The 20,242-nt window shown below is 37.6% G+C and overlaps 1 protein-coding gene across 2 annotated transcripts in view; it reads left to right on the top strand.

The window, feature by feature from the left end:
• Dennd1b (DENN domain containing 1B) overlaps positions 1-20,242 on the top strand; it is a 201,219-nt gene that overhangs the window by 129,887 nt on the left and 51,090 nt on the right. For both annotated transcript variants that reach the window (XM_028773787.1, XM_028773786.1), the window contains 2 exons: positions 5,125-5,250; positions 15,714-15,815. In XM_028773787.1, coding sequence (XP_028629620.1) covers positions 5,125-5,250; positions 15,714-15,815 — 228 coding nt within the window. The remainder of the gene's footprint in view (positions 1-5,124; positions 5,251-15,713; positions 15,816-20,242) is intronic.

Genomic DNA, 20,242 nt, shown 5'->3' with positions numbered 1-20,242 from the left:
GAATATTGTTCTGAGCTGTGAGGCAGCTTCCATCTTTAAGACACAGCATTCCCTCCAGGGTTAAGGTAGCTGCTCTGTTTTCTACTTTGCTTCAGAAGAAATGAGAAAACCAGGTAAGGTACACCCACCCCAGTTCATATTCCATTTGCTTGGTCTTATACTGTCACAAAGGAAATGACTAGGTTATGCATGCTTTACTTGGATTTAGGAAGGACAGCCATTACAAGTAGGGAGAATGTGTGGCTGTGACCTGGGAGCTATCAGCTCTGCAACCAGGAAGCTGAAGCGAAAAGAATCTTGGTGAAACTTAGGTACCATTTGTATCAGCACAAAAACTTACATAAGCCTTTCATAGACTGCTAAGCTTTTGTAGTGTTTTTCTGTATCAGTGGCCTACATAATGATCAAAGTATTACTCTTTTAACAATTATTATTTAACAATTATTACTCTTTGTAACAATTATTGTTACAGGTGTGTGCATATTTCTGAATATATAAATACAACCTATTCTGTCCATATAGTGTTATTTGCATGTATACATTTCCAGAGACGATCACTTGGTTTTGAATAATTAACTATGCTCTCTCCACTCTTAGAATTTCTTAATTACCTGGTGTTCTTTATCTAGGGTGGAGACCTTGGAATTTCCTCTGTCTGTGTTATCATGTCTATTGGTGTTATCCTTATTCTGCTCATTTTAGGCATTCATCTTGGCAAGACTTTATGGCTATACTTTCTAACATTTGTAGGAGTCAAACCTCACAGCAACGCCCTGATCCTCCGCTCCTTCTTAGACAATGATTCCTGAGCCTCAGGTGCAGGCGTCCTGTAGAGGTGTCAGCTGGGACTGGGCCCCACGATGCTGCAGTCTGATCAGTTATGTCTTTCTGTAATGGTCCCCATTTGTTGCAAAGAGAAGTTTCCTCGTAGAGGAGTGAAAGTAACATTTATTAACAAAACTTAGAATATAGTTAGGTATTTAGCTGTTTTAATGAAGTGCTGGTTTTATATCCATGACTTAATTATCTCTAGATAATTAGTCAAGGTACGCGTGCCACTTATGTTTCCTTGTGGTTATGCCATGCTGATCATTGTCGTTGCTGAACATTTTCATCCTTGTTCTTTACCATGATGCTGAAAATAAAATTAGAATATCTAGGTAAGGCAGTCTTTTTTTTTTTTTTTTATCCAAATGGTATTACAGAAGTGAAGAGAAAACCCCACTGTTTCCCTGACAAACACCCTGTAGACGTGCCTGTCCTACAGACTTACTGACTTCCTTGCCCGGTTGTGATAAACACATGGGCCCGCACTCTATTTGTTCCATTTGCTCTGTTTACTTGTGGACTTTTTGTCTTTTTCTTCACAGTCACTTCATTGCTAAGAGGGACAACGTGGACAGTTGGTGTCAATATTATTGATTATGCTGTAAACTCCCACTGCTAAAAATCCTGCTTCTAATGCTAGGGATGGTTGCTTTGACACCCAAATTCTCCTTATGTAAAGGGAATCTAAATATTTAAGATGAGAAATAAAATAGTTATTTCTAAAGATTTTTTCACTCAATATTTTTGGACTTGTAAATATCTAACTAGACCAAAAATGTAATTATAGGCAGAAAAATGTCTAAAATAAAGAATAGTAAGAGTTGTGATGTAATCTTTAGCTAGTGAGGGTTTAGTATAGTTACTTTCCTAACGAAAAAAAACCTCCATTCTTTTTTAGTATAACAATATTTGTGGTAGCCTCATGACCAAAGTTCTATATATTTTTCTGAATTCAGAGTTATATGTTAATTACATTTTCCAATTACATAGGAAGATGTACATTTATTTCATACCTAAAGGTAGAAGCTTGGAACTAAAGTAGAAAATGCTATTTCCCAGAGCAGTTATCACAAAGGGTTCAGAAGAGACACCATCAGATTATAGATTATAAACTGCTAAAAGCTAATTAGCACCAAAGGGCAATGGTAACCAGTGTTGATTTACTGCAGTGATCTAAAGACCAGTGAACACAGCAAGGCTCAATACAGTCAGTTTATATTAGATTAATTCACTTATTTCTAAAATGGATTTTTAAAAACAATTTCATTTTGATAGACAATTTATTGAGCATCCGTATCCATACACAGAAATCTTGAATTCACCTGTCCCTCTGTCCCATAAAACTGCTCAGATCTAGTGACAGTTGTGGCAATCTAGAACAAGCAAAGAAAAAAAATCTTTGTAATGTACTTGAAATAATACAGAAATAAACAAAGAAAAAATTAGCATTTTTCTTGGTGGGAAATTTTAACTGTTACATATTTATATGAGATTAGATAGGACGGTCATTTATCATAGCACTGACCAAGAGAAACACGGTGAGTGCCACATAGCACATCACAAACACTCTAGAAATCTGATTTATAAATCAAAGAAGAGGTGAAATTGATTTAATGATGTATTTTATTTAACTCCATGCCCAAAATAGAGTTTCAAAAGTATAGTGAACATAAAATGTGTTATGAGGTTACCTTGTGTGCAGAATATTCTAGATGTGAGGTCTCCTTATATTTGGAGAAGATATGGGCTTGGATAAGGACATTTATTTGCTCCTGTGGCTGATGGCTGCCATTCTGGAAAGCATGGTTATAGAATAGGGACTTCCTTTTTCTTGTTTCTTTCCTGTATACTAGATGTTTGCAAAATACTCCTCAGCATTCACCAGGTGACTGACTGTAGAAGTGAAGGCAGTGTCTTCCTTTGGTCAGGAAGGGCTTGGTGCTGTGACAAATTCTCCCGGATAGTTTGGGTAGAAGTTGCACAGTCCAGGGCATGTTGAAGGTAAGGCTGCAGTGGACGATGCTTGCACTTTCCATGAGTGTGTGCTGACTTCCTATCAGTACTGGTTCCTTGTTTTATGAAGAACTGAAACGTCAGTTTTACTGAAAATTATAAATCAAGGAAATTTGTTTTGCAAAGATACAAGGGATGGCTTTTGTAAATAGGTGGGTTTCTTTCTTCCTTCCTTCCTTTCTTTCTTCCTTCCTTCCTTCCTTCCTTCCTTCCTTCCTTCCTTTCTTTCTTTCTTTCTTTCTTTCTTTCTTTCTTTCTTTCTTTCTTTCTTTCTTTGGTAGAAAAGATGTTTAAAACCAGCTATTCATTTAGTTTTCATAATGTTCTTAACCACTGGAAATATCTTCCTTGTACCATAATCTTTATGGGAAGAACGATTATCAGATCTATATTTTGATAATTATCTCTATTTTTTCTTTAAATATAGAAAAATAACCTTTCAATGCAGAATAGAGGACATTAAGTCTGAAATGTGTTGGAACTGCATTATTGTTTGAATATGTGGATTACCTAAACTGAGGTTAGATTTTAAAATAAAAGCTTTCTCTGAAATGAATCAGGTTTATCACTTTGTGACTAAGTGAATTAGGCTCTAAACTTTCATCTGAGTGTGTGGAGCTTGGATATAAATTGAAAAGATCACAGCTATGGGGAGAAGACCTGTACCACAAAGGCCTTTCTGCATAGATTATGAATACCATAACTCGATAATTTTTCAAAACTATAGTTATAATTGGACCCAATGGGGGTCTGTTTCTTTGATGAGATCACAGTAACTGTGACTTTACACTGGAAAATGTCACTACTGTGAAGGTTTATCACCTGTAGAGTTGGTCTTTCCTCTGATGCTGTGTTCATTTCTCATTAGCATTATTCAAAGTTTACTTGTTAATTAGGTTCATACTTCAGTTACAGTCAGCATCTACAAGAGTAGTCAGGACTACTTGAACAAAGAAATAAAAACATTCCCCTTGGCATGAATGTAAAGGATAAATGATAGTATTGTATAGATAATATGCTGTATTGAGGGAGCAGTACAGTTAAAACTGAGCTAAATTTGCTTTGATTTGTATAAGTAAATAGACTTGTGATGCAACTTCACATTTTCTTTATTTTTTATTAATTATTTTATTTATTTTCATCCCAAATGCTGCCCCCTCCCGGTCCCCCTCATAGAGTTCTTCCCCTCATTCCTCTTCCTCCTGTCCCCTGAGAGGGTGGCCCCCACATATTTCTACTTAAAACATTGATAAGGAATGTAGATGGAATTTGGTGTTTTCAAGAGCAGAGACTATAGTTTTCTATTTTGATTGACAATAGTTAGTGAAATGAATAAAGCGAGCTAACCTCCTGAGTGTGAGCTCACTGGAGATCAGTCCATGAACGTAGTTGCATTTCTAAAGTGCAGAGCACTTGAAATTAGGGGATAGAATTGGCAGAAAATATTGTAATAATTCAACAATTTTTCAAGGTTTGCAGATTCCCTGATAAAATATCTCTGTTTTCAAAATATTAGTATTTTGTTCTGACTGCTGATTAATATGGCAGTGATATAGAACTCCAGTCTAGCACGTGGTAATGAGAAATAGTGGACACTGGACTTGTACCACTTTACCCCAGAGTAGCCACATCGTGAAACAAAGTAGTTTCTATCATTTGCCCCAACTTTATTTCATTTCTAAATGAGAGCATGAATGTTTTTCTTAGGAAAATGTGATGAAATTTAAATGAGACAATGTATAACACTTGCATTACATAATTTTCCGCTCATGATATGGTCTCTATAACTTTATCTCTTCCCTCTTGTCTTCTATTAATGGTAAAAAGCGAAAATTACTTATGCAAATGACACCTCCGAACTGAAAATAAAATTGTAAATGATCTTGAAGGACTCATAACAAATAACAATGCATAACAGAAATGAACGCTCCTGAACCAGCTTTATCTCCAAACAAGTAGACACACGTTATAATTGCTAAAAATCTGCAGGAAAGTGCCTCACAAGCAGTTTACTGTAAATAATTAAAGCTTAGTTATGTCAAGAGGCCTTGGGAGAAAAAAGAGAGCATAAACCAATTTGCATTAGCACATTGCTATCCGCTCCCGCTCCTGTTTCAATTAGCAGAGCAGCAGGTGCTCTGTGCAGCTAAAAAGATAAGCTATCTGGGAGGAGGGTGGATTTTGGCTGACCTGCAGACATTGGGCTTTGCCTGCTGATTGGGTTCGTACCTCGCTGTACCAATTTCTGAGGTGTTAATTTAACTGTTCCTCTCTGCCATGCAGGTCTCGGCCTTGAAAAATAAGCTGAAGAAGCAGTCCACAGCAACGGGAGATGGAGTGGCTCGAGCCTTTCTGAGGGCTCAGGCAGCTTTGTTTGGCTCCTACAGAGACGCTCTGAGATACAAGCCTGTAAGCAATCTCTTCATCACGGTTGTAACTGCTTTTCCACAGCCCCTAGAATGAGGGAAGAAAAAGGAAACATCTTAATATCACAACTGAAGGAATCGTCATGGCTCTCCCTTAAAACTCAAAAATTGTGCTTCAAAGATTATTTTTGCTGCAATTCATGAGCTTGTGCTTCTTAGCGCTTCTCATTCTCTCTAGCTAATACTCCCCATGACCTTTGGCCTGTCACCAACTTAGATTTCTACAAGTGGAATATTTACTTTTTAGTGAATTGATAAATTATGTTCACGTACTTAAAATCATTTACTTGATCTTAAAGTCACCGTGAAGCTCAACAGATAGTAGATCCAATTAATCCCTCAGTTGGGGCAGGAGCAAAGCGGAAGGTAAGAAAATTAGCACTTTAAATCATGGCGATAGTTGAATGTTTATTGTTTTCCTGGTTCATAACACTTTCTGAAATGGCCTTGTCTATTTAGCATATCTTGTCATATCTTGCCTTTCATTTTAATTCCCTAAAATTACTAAAATTATATCCCAGAATCCAGCTGGTCTACAATGGTACAAGTCAAGCACATTTATTTCTCTCTAAAGGCTGCTAGGCTGATTTTAATAAAGGATTCCTAAAAGACCATTCCAGATCCAGATGGATAAGCTGCTAATGTGTTTTTCCTTTTGTATTTTGTGTGCATATAGGCATGCATGTGTCACAGCATGCATGTGGAAGTCAGAGGACTCCTTCAAGGTGTCATTTCTTTCCTTCCACTTATATAAGTCCTGTAGCTTTGGCTCAGGTTCTTGGGTTTGGGGGCAAGCACCTTTTCTCTGGCCCAAATTTCTACATTTTTGGGTTAAACACATTGGATTAATAAAAAGTTACACAAAGGCCTGCCATTGCTAGATTACTTTTAACCCTTGGTCTGTAGCATGTTTGGAAAGTGAGAACTTTTATGCCTTCCTGATCTGTCTTCCATAGTTGATGTGCAAACTTGTTGCTCATAACCTGTCTTCTTAGTGGTTCTCATCGGTAGCTCTTATGCATTTAAAGGAATTTTGAGCTATTAGAAGAGTTTTTAAGTGAGTGAATATATCTACCTTCTATGTCTCTCTCTCTCTCTCTCTATATATATATATATATATATATATATATATACACATATACATTTATATTTATATATGTGTGTGTCTGTCTGTCTGTCTGTCTATCTAATCTTATTTCTGTATTTATCATTTTAAACAAAATACCTGCCAAAATCGATTATGAAAAGAATGGGCCTATTTTGCATTATAATTCAGGAGGTTTAAATCTATGGTGGTCCTATTGCTCTTGAGAATCAGGTATGGCAGTACCATATGACAGGGATCATATTGGGGAGTAACATCCTACACATAATGATGACGATAAAGGAAGAAGGGCTCAATCAAGGACATGTCTCAAATGAACAGAAAACCTTTTACTAGATTTCCATGTCTTCTCACAGTCTTCCATTTTCTTCATGGACTAATATCCATTACTTTAATATATAGGCCTTTGAGGGAAGACTTATCTCAATCACAGCACATACTAGTCTTTCTAAAATATGTACATTTGAAGGTATTAAAGAATTTTAAATATTTTACCTCATATACACATATTCTGTGGAAAGTCTTAAAAATGATAAGAATCTCATTCTTTGAAAGAGTGGAAACACTCATCTAAATGCAGTTGAGTGTGCTATCATTCAGATTACTCAAGTCAAAGAAAGGTGAGCTTAAAAAACAAAATTATTTTTTAGTTAGAGATTTATCAAAATCAATTTTTAAAATAGTGCGGAAGAAAGGAAGCTTGAAGATACCACTTTGCTCTTTTTGTTGTTGTTACATTTAAATATTTGTTTTTATAAACTAAATTTTACCTTTTCTCTTAACATTTGTGGAAGACTTCAAATGTGAAATAAAAAGTATGAAAAGTTGAAATAAAAGATAGTGTTTTAAAATGATTCAGGTTGTTAGTGTGTAGGGTGCTAGATAAGATAATGTACCACTCACTAACATGAGTTGCCTTTGATTGTACAGTTCAATATTTGTCCATTTCAGAGTTTCACTGGACTCATAAATGATTTCTGTGCATTAAGATTTCTGTGGCTCAGGTTCCAGCATCTCAAAACCCATATTTCCAGTGCCTGTTGAAAAATAATTTATCATAGAGTATTGTTCCTGTTAGCAAGTCATATCTTACTGTGGATTTATTTATTTCATTTACACATAGATATTTAATACTTCCTTTGGTTTTTCTACTCTAACATATTTTGGGGCATGGGAACCAGTATTTTTATTTTGCACGCTTTTATGATTCTCTGACAGTCTTAGAATGAAAACATAACTTTTAAATAATCATCAGTATTTAGATAAATTTCCTTTGTTTTTTCTTTATGAGGAGTAACTTTTACTATTTTAAGAAATCATGTTTATTAAGGAAAACAATTTTTTATTAAAAATATAATGCTTCATTAGATATTGTCTTAGTTACCTTTCTGTTGCTATAACAAAACACTGAGTCAAAGGCAACATATAAAGAAATCACTTAATTTAGCTTATGATTTCAGAGGGTGAGAGTCCATGATGGTAGAGCAAAGAGGCAGCTTTGAGCCCATGTTTTGATCTGTCTCCATGAGGCCAAGAGAGCTGAGGATTCGATGAGTCCTTTGCAATCTCAAAGCCCTTCCCCCAGTGACACATGTCCTCCAACACTTCCTAATCCTTCCAAAAGCATTTCTGCTAACTATGAACCAAATATTCAAATATATGGGCCATTCTCATTCAAACTACCAAATTCCACTTCCTGGCCCTTAATAGGCTTGTGGCCATATCACAACACCAAATGCATTTAGGTCAACTTCAAAATTCCCCGTAGTTTTTCACAGTCTCAACACAGTTTTAAAGTCCAAAGTCTCTACTGAGACTCAAGGGACTCTCTTCACTTGAATCCACCATAAAATAAGAACTCATGTTACATAATTCTAACATACAGTGGCACAAAATATACCTTACCATTCCAAAAGGAAGGCATTTGGAAATAGTGAGGAAATATTGGACCAATGCAAGACTGAAAGCCAGCACCACAAACTCGAAGGCCTGTAGCTCTATGCTGATGTCAAAGGGATTCGATGGCCCCACTCTTCCAGCTTTACTTTCTGCAGTATGCTTTTTTCTGCTCCACTGGCTTCACTTCTACCATGCCGCTCTCCTTGACTGATATCCCATGGATCTGGCACCCACAATATCTTGGGGTTTCCAACACAAACCAAGAATCTCATAGCTTTATGCAATGGCCTTTCAAGGCTCCTATTCAGGGACTCCTGTGCAACATGCCTGGCCTCAGTGGCTCTTGTTAACCATGGAGGAAGATTCTAGAACCCCTTTACTCATGCATCTTTCACAATTCTAAAGCCTAGAACCATGTGGTGGACACTGCCAAGTTTGACTACCAACTTGGGGTGAGGTGAACCCTGGTACCCCTTCAGTCACATCAATAGCCTTAATTTTGTTGTTGTTTATTTTCAGGAGCAAGCCTTTTCACAAGTTAAAAACTTAGTTGGTGGGTGGGGTCTTGCCCTGAGTTTACTACTTCCTTCATTCCCTTTCAGACCAAGCCATTCTTTAGCCTTTTAGTTTTCAGCACAAGCCTTGGTTCCAACATTACATTTCCTGATGCTCTTTTTCTCTTAAGATGTATGTTCTCTATTTCTTTTATTCCACTTGTTCTTTTTCATTGTAGACCTGCATAAGTGCAATTAGTAATAACTGTCATTAAGGTAGGCTTTGAAGTTTCAAAAGACTCATGCAATTCTTGATGTGCCACCACCCCCACCCCTCCGCCTTGTGTTGTGAATCAAGATGAGTCAATAGTAGTCTGTCTTGAATAGTAGTCTGTCTTGAATAGTAGTCTGTCTTGAAATCACCTCTTCCAAGGAAATGAGTTTATTACTTTTCAGTTTAGTCACAGGTAAATTATTAGTTCAAGGGAAGAAAGCAGTCACATTCCTTACCAAAATATCACAAACATAGTCTCTAGACCAGTTGCTAATATTGTTCCTCTCCAATAATAATATTGTTCCTTGAGTTGATCCTCCATAGTCCACGTTGCTCTCACTGTTACTGTCTTCCTAGCTCCCACTAGGATGACCTGTTATAATATTTAACCACTTCCCTAGTGCAAGTCTCATAGTCTACCACATTACTCCAAAACCAGCATTGGTAGGCCTATCAAAGCAATAGCTTCCTTCTTGGTTCCAGCATCTGTCCTAGTTTTCTATTGCTGTGACAAAAACACCATGCTTGCACTTTCAGAGGGTTAGAGTCCATGATGTTGGAAGGAAGAAATAGCTGAGAGCTCACATTTACAACTGAGAGGGGGAGGGATAGAGGGAGAGCGAGAGTGAGAGAGGGAGAGGGAGAGGGAGAGGGAGGGAGAAGAGGGAGGGAGGGAGGGAGGGAGGGAGAGAGAGAGAGAGAGAGAGAGAGAGAGAGAGAGAGAGAGAGGGAGGGAGAGGGAGAGAGAGAGAGAGAATAGACTGGGAATTAGGGAATTACATGATTTTTTTTTTTAAACTTCAAAGGCTGCCCCCAGTTATAGACCTACCCCAACAAGGCCATACATCTCAATCCTTCCTAAACAATTCCACCAACTAGGAAAACAAGTAATCAAATATATCAGCCTCTGGAACAATTGGCATTCAAACCACTGCAGATATTATCTTCATCTATTACCCAGTACATAATTCATTAAAAGTGTTTGCTTGATTATTTCAGAACTTTTTGATAATTTATATATTTGACCTGTATCTTTCATGTATTTTGTTAGGCATAAAATAAAGAAGGACCAGGTATAGAAGTTATAATTATTTCATGATCTTATCTCTTATAAATATATTTTGATGTCCTCAGTTCAGTAGAACAGCTGTGAAGGGAGAACTCTAACAAGCTTTGAGTATGGATTCTTTGAGTAGACCTTGCTTTAAATTTTTTTGACTGAAGCCAGGTAGGGTGGTATTCTCCTATAATCCCAGCCCTTAGGGAGGCTGAGGCAGGAGCATCACCACTAGTTTGAGGCTAGCCTAGTCTACTCAGAGTCCCAACTAACATCCAGGACTACGTAGCAAGCCACTGTCTCAAAAGGTTTAAGCAATGTTTATTTATAGGCTAATTAATTTGTCAACATGATGAGATTAAGAAGCAGCTAGTGAACCTTACTTTTGTGTGTTTTGTGGGACCATTTCCTGAAGGGATTAACTGAAGGGAAGAACTATCTTGAAAGTGCCTAGCAAGTCTGGAGGACTGGAATCCAGGCTGAAGGAAAAAGGAGAAAGCCAGCTGAACACTAGCCTTTGCTTTCTCTACTTGTTAACCTGCCGTGATGAGAATATTCAGTCTTATCCATGTGCGCACATGAATTCTCAGTGATTATGACTGCATGCATAAGACCTGCACGTGATTATGCCAGCCAGAATACCAGCACAAATCTAGTAGAATTTCATTAAGTCCCATCCAGAGCTGAGAAGCTGTTGATACTTGGTGGCTTCCAGAAGAGGGAAAATACATTTTCTTCAGGGATGGGACCTCTGAGAGATTATATATTCTATAATAGTTGTACGTGTATCCATCCATGTATATGCTGGAAGCATTATGTATACTCGGTGGGTTGATGTGGGGGGAGGAGGGAAGGAAGGAGGGCAAAGACTATTCATGATACAATAGATAGACCCGCAGTTCTGCATACACTGACAGTACTAAGTAGACTAAGTGGGTTAGAGACTGAGGCAGTAGGGTTGGGGCCCAAAAACTATCTAAGGTACTACAATAAGGGGACCTGTACCCATAGGAGCACTGGCAGTAGGACCATATAGTGTGGTTACTGTTGGGATCTACCTGACCATATCCATTCTAACCCTTAGAAGGAGTTTTTGGTCAGAATGAGGACAGATTTGGAGCGGTGAGTCAGAGAAGTCCTCTGGTACTGTAGAATTAAGTGGTGTAACACATAATTATAAAGAATACACTTCTCACTCTGCTTGAAATAGTTTGTGAATAAAAGTAAAATTTTAGCAAATATAAGTATAGCACTGCTCTATTAGGCCTTCTCTGGGATTTCTCAACAAAAATAGGATATTAAATATGTCTATTGAGAATCTGATAGTGATGGAGGCTAGTGTAGCAGTTTCTTCTACCAGGGAAGTTATGCTAGGAGATGACAAGTACGTAATCCATGCTTGTGACTCTTAATGAAACTAAGACAAACTGTGGCAAGGTGCCCAGTTGGGTTCGTGCAGTTTGCTAGGATAATGTTCCTTATGTCAACAAAAACATGTAGGAGCCAGGACTTTAAGATTAATATAGAATTCTTTAAAGCAGTTGTGGTGGCTTTTCTGTACCAGTTTGTAGTGTTTCATTTTTATAATATAGTCAATGAATAATATTTATTTTTATATCATAACAATAAAGAGCACAGCATTAGAAAGTTGTGCTAATTTTAAAATTTATTTTATTATATGTGTATGAATGTTTTTGCTTGTATGTATGTATGTATGTATGTATGTATGTTTGTATGTACAGCATGTGTATGCTTGATTCCCACCGAGGTCAGAAGAGGGCATCAGATACTCTGGAACTATAGTTATAGGTGGTTGAGAGCTTCCATGTGGGTGATGGAGATGGAGCAAATACTCTTATCTACCGAGCCATCTCTCCTATCTTCAGAAAGTTCAGTTTCGATACTAATATCATTTTAGTTCAGAGTGGAGGTGGGTATGATTCTCATCCTTATTGAAGAAAGAAGAAATTACTCCAGTGAATAGCATCAAGGTTGACCAGGAGGCCCAAATCTGAAAGATGCTATGGAGTAGAGGTGGTATTTTGGTACTACTTGGAGGTAGATTTTTGAGGGAATTTCCAACAGAGTAATTTATATATTCCTACATAAATACTAAATTTTTGTACAAGCATTTCTAAAATGCAACATATTTTTTAAAAATATTCACTTAAGTTATCTGAGAAGCAATTCAAACTTTCTTATTGTATTTAACTTATGCTTTGTAAATAGCACACTTATACAACTGAAAATTGATTGCTGTGCTCTTCTTTACAGAGAAAAACATAGAACCAAGTATATTTATGGTAATGAAACTTACACAAAATAAAAGATGTTTAGTTTTTTTTTCTTTTAGCCAGCAACAAGTTAGCTTTCTTTTTAAAGAATGCAAATATATGACCTCAAACTTGTATGCTATATGACTTGAAGAAAATTGATAAGAACATATCTGTGTTTGAATCCTGGACAAAGGAGTTTTATAACTTCATGCAAATTGAAGTTTTAGTGCTTTTGTTTTGAAATTGAGAGGAAATTCTATTCCCTGTGTTGTTTTCACAGGCTGTTACTTCTCTTGCTATGACAAAATAAAGAAGGAAGCAACTTACATAGAAAAGGTTGATTTTTAGCACAGAGAGTCCTAGTGGAAGTAAGTGGTGGAATTCACAACAAGAATGCATGTGGAAGAAGTTCCTTACATTTTAAATAAGAAAAGAGCCAGGCTTGAATCAAAATGAACCCCACAAAACTTGCCTTGGCCCATTTCTGCTAGCTGGGTCTCAGATCCCAAAGACTTCTCAGTCTTCAAAGTAAAGCACCCCCAGTTGAAGACCTGCTCTTCAGACAAATGAGCCCATTGGGGCTTTATATTAAACTATTTAATGCTGTCTGATAAGGTTCCAAAATATTTAATATAGCTCCAGAGTTTTTATGCTCTCACTGGTCCAAGGACTGTTCAAGCCCAAATTGCAAAGTCTCTAAACTTTAGGTGTGACCCACTGTAAAAGAAAAAACAAGCTCTACATTTCCAGTATACAACTAAACAGAATAATCGTTCCCATTCTGAAATGGAAGAGCAATTGTAAGGAAATTCTGGATCAAAGAAAGAAACAGCAGGGTGATCACTAAACTTTAAGCTCCATGTCTGACACATGTAGGCTAGTGGTGCCATTACCTTCGCTCCAACAGGGCTTGGGTAGTTCTACCCAGTATGCCTATTACCTACAACACACATAGTCTCTCTTTTACCACTTTCAGTCAGTGCCTGTAGTTCTCTCTGTGTTCTTGACAGCTGTACCCTAGACTCCGTTGCATCTTCGGCTACAGTGAATCCAACTCTATAAAAATTTGTCTTTTCTTTCTTCTGAGGCTTTGGTGCAAGCCTCTATCTAATAATTTTTTCCATTCTGTGTGTTTGTATAATCAGCACCACATGGTTGACACCCAATTCTGCTGTCTGTATAAGATGTATTTGGGAACCTAGCAGCCATTGGTGCAGTCATCTCTTGAGAGCCTGCATGACTGAATCCAGTAAAAAAGTTCCCTAGGTGTCTGTGAGCAAGATGCCTTCACAGTAGCATTCAGTGTTCAGGCATTATGCTTTTTTTTTTTTGACATTGTCCTTTTAAATGAAAGTTTAAAAAAATATTCATTTCATATTCAGGATCCTTTAATAAGTGAAGTCTTGTTCTTAAGGTCTCTTTGCTATAGTCTCTGTTATCTGAAGTTCTCAAAGAATAAGTTTTTTTAAAGTTCTACTAAATAAGTTACTGAACTTTCAATTTCTTTCATTCATACATTCATTTACTCATTGATTCATTGAGTATTTATTTTACTTCCAGTACAAGTAGTTATGAATACAGTAGATGCATCTTTAATAGGATTGTCTTTTTTTTTACTTTTGTTTGTTTTGTTGCCTTTGCCCCTAAAATAAAATTTTTATGGGTGTAGTAATTATGGTCTACTTCATTTACCCAGAGATTATTTGTGTAAACCCACTTAGTTTGTATGTGTAAGATTCAGAAATTTTCTATAGCTCTTCCTGTCAAAAATCACTGTAAAGTATGTAATATCATTTTTTGTGATGGGTCATTTTCTGGTGAATGTTGGCTTATGACAATACTTGATAGATTATTTCAGCCTTCCCTCATAGCCTCATAGCGTGTATTATCCTTCTTTACCTGCAGTGCTGCCCAAGAGGTCTTTATGTTGAAGGAAATGTCTGAGCACATGCTGTGTAATTGCTACTAGCCACGAGGGATAGATGAGCACTTCAAATGAGGCTACCATGGTCACATTCATAGAAACTGAATCTTTGATTTCATCTAATTTTTATGTTTTATACTGATGCCTACATGCGACTATAGCTAATTTGCTTGAAATGGTATTTGTGTGACGTTATTAATTCCACCAGAAAAGGCAGCAATTGAATCACACTGTTATTAATCATTATTTTTATCCATGTCAGAACCAATTTCTAGCATTTTACTTACAGACTCTTATAATCAGAACACTGAGTCTGTTTAACAATTAAATTATGATTATCATTTTCAGAGTTCTAATATGATCTTTAATTCTTTACTGCAACATAAGGATTGCTACAAAATTCATTCTAGTGAGTGAATTGTCATTAGCCTCCACTCTCAGTTTGAACATGAAATACAATCACTCCTCTGTATGTATGTCAGGTATGCCAAGTGGACTGTGGAAGTATTGGGGGATGGGCGTTAGGAGGGCTCAGCCAGCAAGAGATGACTCTGGAGGTGTATGAGGGTAACTGGGTGTGACGTATGAGTCCTTGTGGGTGAGAGACAGAACATCTGGTGGAGTGCCTCTCAGACGCTTCAAAGATGTCATTGGTTAGCGTGAAGGCAGTTGCCAAGTGGAGCCTAACCCACAACAGTGAGTCAGAATTGTATTTGCAATTATTAAGAGAAGGTAGTTGTAAAAATTTCCAATATTTGAAAACCAACCAGTGATCGTGAGTAATATAAGTGGCAAAATCAGGAAGCAGGCTTTACATGCAACACTCTTTACAGCAAGAGTGGTGTTGGGGCTGGGGAGAATGCTCAGCAGTTAAGAGCACGAACTGCTCTTACAGAGGACCTATTTTTGATTCCCAGAACCCACATGATGATTGCCAACCACCCATAATTCCAGATACAGGTTATCTCATGTTGTCCTCTGACTTCCAAAGGCATCAAGCATACATACATGCAGGCCAAAACTCACACATCATATACCACAATGATTAAATCTGATGTGAAGAAAATGTCTAATCAGCAAGAAAAGTAATTGTAGACTCTTTTAAGTTGTTGAATACTTGATATTTTTATACTTAAAAATCAAGTTACCAGTGTTAAACATTTGTATTTAACTGACATACTCTTCTCTGAGTGGGTGAGATTGAGCAGTTTTAAGAGCATCCAGGTTTCCTGAGGGGAGGCCTGTTGCACAGGCATTTCTATAGAAGACTATTCCTACAAGTTTGCACTGCTATGCAGGATGCGTTTGTTGATTTTGTATTTCGTATCCTCTGTGACACTCAGTGTGTTTCCTAAAGAGACTAGTTCTCTCTGACTGACCTTGTATTGATGTCCTGAACATCTTTACTTCTGTTTAGGGTGAGCCCATCACCTTCTGTGAGGAGAGCTTTGTAAAGCACCGCTCAAGTGTGATGAAACAGTTCCTGGAGACTGCAGTGAATCTTCAGCTCTTTAAGCAGGTGAGAGTGAGCCTACACACATTTGCCCTGTACAGGGAACGCTTCTGTTCAATGCAAATCTGCTGCCCTAAAACTACATCCAGGTTTATAGAACATCAACAACCCGTCCTGAGAAATGTCTTCTCTGAATGAGGAGGTTGTCGTTGTATGGTAGACAGAAGAATGCCTTGTAGTGCTCCTGTGGTGGAGCGCTCTTGAAACCTTTATGCTGTTGAGATGCTAGGGAGGGTGAGAAGGGGGGTACTCCTCTTTTCCAGGGAAGAGCACACCAATGCTTGGTCCTGAGATCATATATCTGAGTAACAGTGTATGGTCTGAGCAGGCTATATTTGGAGGTGCATGTGTATGTGCGTGTGCACATACATGCTTGCAATAATAATTAATGAAAAAAGAGGCCATGAGTTTGAAAGAGAGCAAAAAGGGGCATATGGGAGGGTTTGGAGTGAGGAGAGGGAAGGAGAAATGATGTAATTATGTACTACAGAAGGCCATACATCCACAGAAATGGACCTGCATGCTGAACACACGGAGATCATTACAGTATGATACAGTTGATAATATAAATTTAAATCACAGCTACAGTGTATGTCCTGAGTTTTGTTTAGGACATCTAAATATTATTTCAGAGTAGCCAAGATTGACATCATAATTCAGATATTTTAGTTTTCAGAGACACTAGGTCTTTTTGTTTTTTGAGACAGGGTCTCACTATGTACCTTTGGCTGGCCTGGAACATCATCTGCAAACTAGGTTGTCCTTGAACTCATGGAGATCTGCCTTCCCATGCCTCCCAAATGCTGGGATTAAAGGCATGTGCCTCTTATGTTGTTTTTTTTTTTTTATGTTTATTTCCGTATGCTATGTGAGTTTATATCTATCAAGTGTTTACAGGGACCTTCGGAGACCAAGGGAGGTCAGATCGACTGTGGATGCTAGAAACTAAACCCTGTTCCTTGGCCACAGCAGAACGTGCTTCTAACTGCTGAGCTCTCTGCAGCCCTGGGCAGTGTATTTTGTTTGTTTGTACTATGTGACCACAAATCTCTTAGATCAGGTTGTCTTAGTTCCTGTTTATACAATCTTTATTTACTTATAACTACTTGATTGTCTTATTCCACATCGAAATCTTAAATATAAAACTAGCTCTGCATGCAGCATGTACTCACACTCACACTGCATTGTGAGGACTAGGAAGCTAGGATCCAAACATCAGTGCCTTTGAGAAGCACCAGACTAACAAAACTGTTAGTGCAGAAAATGCCATGCTATTGAAAATTACTTTCGAATTAGTTATGAGTTAGTTATCAAATTAGGTATGATGATGAGTTAATGCCATTCATAGGTTGATGAATTAAAAATAATTTGTGGCTAAATATACTCTGTGGTAGTATAACTAACTGTCTTATAAATAGTAAAGTTTTACCTCAAAGAGAGGCTTATATGAATTTAGAACAGAGATGTGTATTTCCTAAGATGAAGTTGTTCCTTTGAGCTCCTTGTCTCTTGTTGTCTCCAAGTTGATAGTAAGTTAATTGCCAGAGTATAATGGTGCAGCCCCAGGGTCATCTAATGTGTGCTTGACTTAAGTGTTACTACCTGCCTTGTGTGACTGTGTGTGTGTGTGTGTTTAGTCTATAAAGAAGCTATACCACATACCATTATTTAAAAATGTGGCTATTGAGATTACTCTGGGTAAAGGTACTTGCCACCACACCTGACAGCTTGAGTTCTGTTCCTATTATAACAGTGTGACAATATCCCATTAAAAAAGAATCTCTGGAGTCAAAGGAAACATTTATGTTGGTTAGATCTAAGTGTAGAGAGATTCCTTGAGCTGAAGAACTATGTGTAATAGAAACCACCCAGGATACAGTGCATAGAGACCAACAGTAGATAGGTAGGAAGTCAGGAGATAGAGTATATAAGGAAAATGTCTACATCTCATGTAATTCCAGTAGGTATGACAGAAAACAGAGCAGAGACAGTAGGTGCAAGAATCATACTTGAACTAATGAAATTCTCTGTGTAATTGCTTTGCAAAGTTCATTATATTCAAATCGAATAAGGGAGGGATTTATATCCACACATAATATCATCCATGAAACAGTAGAGAAAGAGAAGGGGAGGGTTTTTTTTATTTATTTTAGGTGCACATGATGCATTGCCCACAGATTGTGGAAGAGGATACCAGATCCCCTGGAGCTGGAATTACAGGAGATTGTAAGCCTCTCCAGAGTGGATGTTGGAAACTGGACTTGGACCCCGTGGAAGAGCAGTGGGTGCACTTAACTGCTGAACCATCTCTCCAGCCTGGGAAATTTTTTTTAATGAATAAATTGTAATGAAGTAGAACACTACATCAGGGAAATAAATGAATTATACAAAAGTAAAAATGAATGATATGAATGAAATATCACCATATTGTACATATATGTGTTGAGTACTTTTATAAGGTATCCAAATGAGCAAAAAAATTATATTTGTGATATATAATTATGCTATATGATAAAATATGATTAAAAAAAAACATAAGGTAAAACCCAAGCTGAAGTGATTGTGATCTCTTCTGTAGAGAGAGGTTGTGCTGCTTAGATTTGTTTTGTCAACCTCACACATGCTGGAGTTGTCTCGGAAGAGAGACCCTCAATTGAGAAAATGCCTCCGTAAGATTGTCTGTTCACAAGCCTGTGGGGTACTTTCTTAATTAGTGATTGGTGTGAGTGGGCCTAGCACATTATGGATAAAGCCACCTCTGTGCTGGTGGTCCTGGGTGCTATAAGAAAGCAGGCTGAGCAAGCCATGATGAACAAGCCAGTAAGCAGCACCCCTCCATGGCCTCTGCATCAGCTCCTGCCCCCAGGTGTCTTCCTAGAATTCCTGCACTACTTCCTAGATAATGGACTACAAACTGTAAGATGAAATAAAGCCTTTCTTTCCCAAGTTGCTCCTGCCCGTCGTGTTTTATCCCAGGAAAGGAATCTCTAACTAAAACAGAGGCACAGAGAGGGGCATTTAAGTCCTTTTGGCTTATTATTTAATTGTTGTGTTTTATATTTACTTTGAAAACCTTAGCTAACAAAACTAATTGTTTAGGGGTTGTGGCTTGTTGCATATTCACATAGACACATATGTATCCACACAAATAGCATGGGGGGGGGCTGCATTCTGCTAGCTAATGCTAATCGACATAGTTTTGGTAGTGAGCACACACAAAATTTACTTGACAAATTGGGAATAAATACTGAATTGTCAGAAACTGTGGTAACTATGTTGTAAAGTAGTTCTCAGAAACTTGTTTTGATTCTTAGCATGCCCCTGTGTTCAGCATCTCCTAGCCTGCAGCTAAGTGGTCTCATTAACAGAGCAGCAGTGGCTACTTTACTTTATCATCAACATTGACTGCTGAGTGTTTAGATTCAGTATTAATTTTGGTATTTTATGAAGGCATTTTTTTTGGTCATGTCTCCAGATTAGGCTCTAATGGATTAAGTTTTTATTGACGATTGAAAATCCCTCTGAGTCTGTGCTTCCACATCGTGAAGGGAGTTGAACTTCAATCCTAAGCCTCACATGCCTTTACTTCTTACATTACATGATACCATGAAATAAACACAAAGCTTAGAAAGACGACAGTGGGTTCCATTTGGATTAATTCCTGTTTAGATAATAAATTTGGATGGAATTCCAGAAAGAATTCCTCAAATCCATGGTTTTGACATCACCGTACTTGTCTGCATTGCAGCTTTATGAAGAGTTAAGCCATATTTTAAGTCTCTTGCCTTTATTTAATACTATACTAATCTAATAAGGAAAGGGTGTGTGTGTGTGTGTGTGTGTGTGTGTGTGTGTGTGTGTGTGTGTTTTACTACTAAATCTACTGGTCAAAAAAGTTCCTTTGTTTATGTACTTCCCAAGGTTAGAATCATGGCTTAGTTTAGCATGTTAATCTTAAAATCTACGTCTATTCTGTGACTATAAGACCTCTCTGTGACCTTAGGCCCTCTTAACTGGCAGTGTAGATTACTGTTAGGAAATCTAATTAATAGTAAAGGGTCTCTAATTTAGATAGACAGTCCACCCTCCACTCCACCACACTCCCGAAAAAGAAAAAAACAATTCGGCTTATGCAATTGCTAACTCACTTGAGGAAGAACACGGTAGGGAAGATTTCAGTTAAAAAATTGTCTTTTATTAATCATCTAGAATGTTTCTTATCTTTCATAACATAATGTAAATATGTATTTCCTCAATGGTTTTATATAACAAGTACCTGTTCACGTACAAACGTACAAGGAGAGTACATTTTTTTATCAATTCCGTTTGTTCTTAGATAGTTTCACATACGAATACTGGCCTCTCCCAGCCCACCCCTCTTTTCATCTTCCGGTCACCAAGGCCCACCACTTCTCTCCACAAACCTGTCTCTG

Source organism: Grammomys surdaster, unplaced genomic scaffold (assembly GCF_004785775.1).
Source record: "Grammomys surdaster isolate TR1022 unplaced genomic scaffold, NIH_TR_1.0 234, whole genome shotgun sequence".
NCBI classification, from domain to species: domain Eukaryota; kingdom Metazoa; phylum Chordata; class Mammalia; order Rodentia; family Muridae; genus Grammomys; species Grammomys surdaster.
The sequence above is the reverse complement of the archived record's forward strand: the minus strand, read 5'-3'. Positions and strand labels throughout refer to the sequence as shown.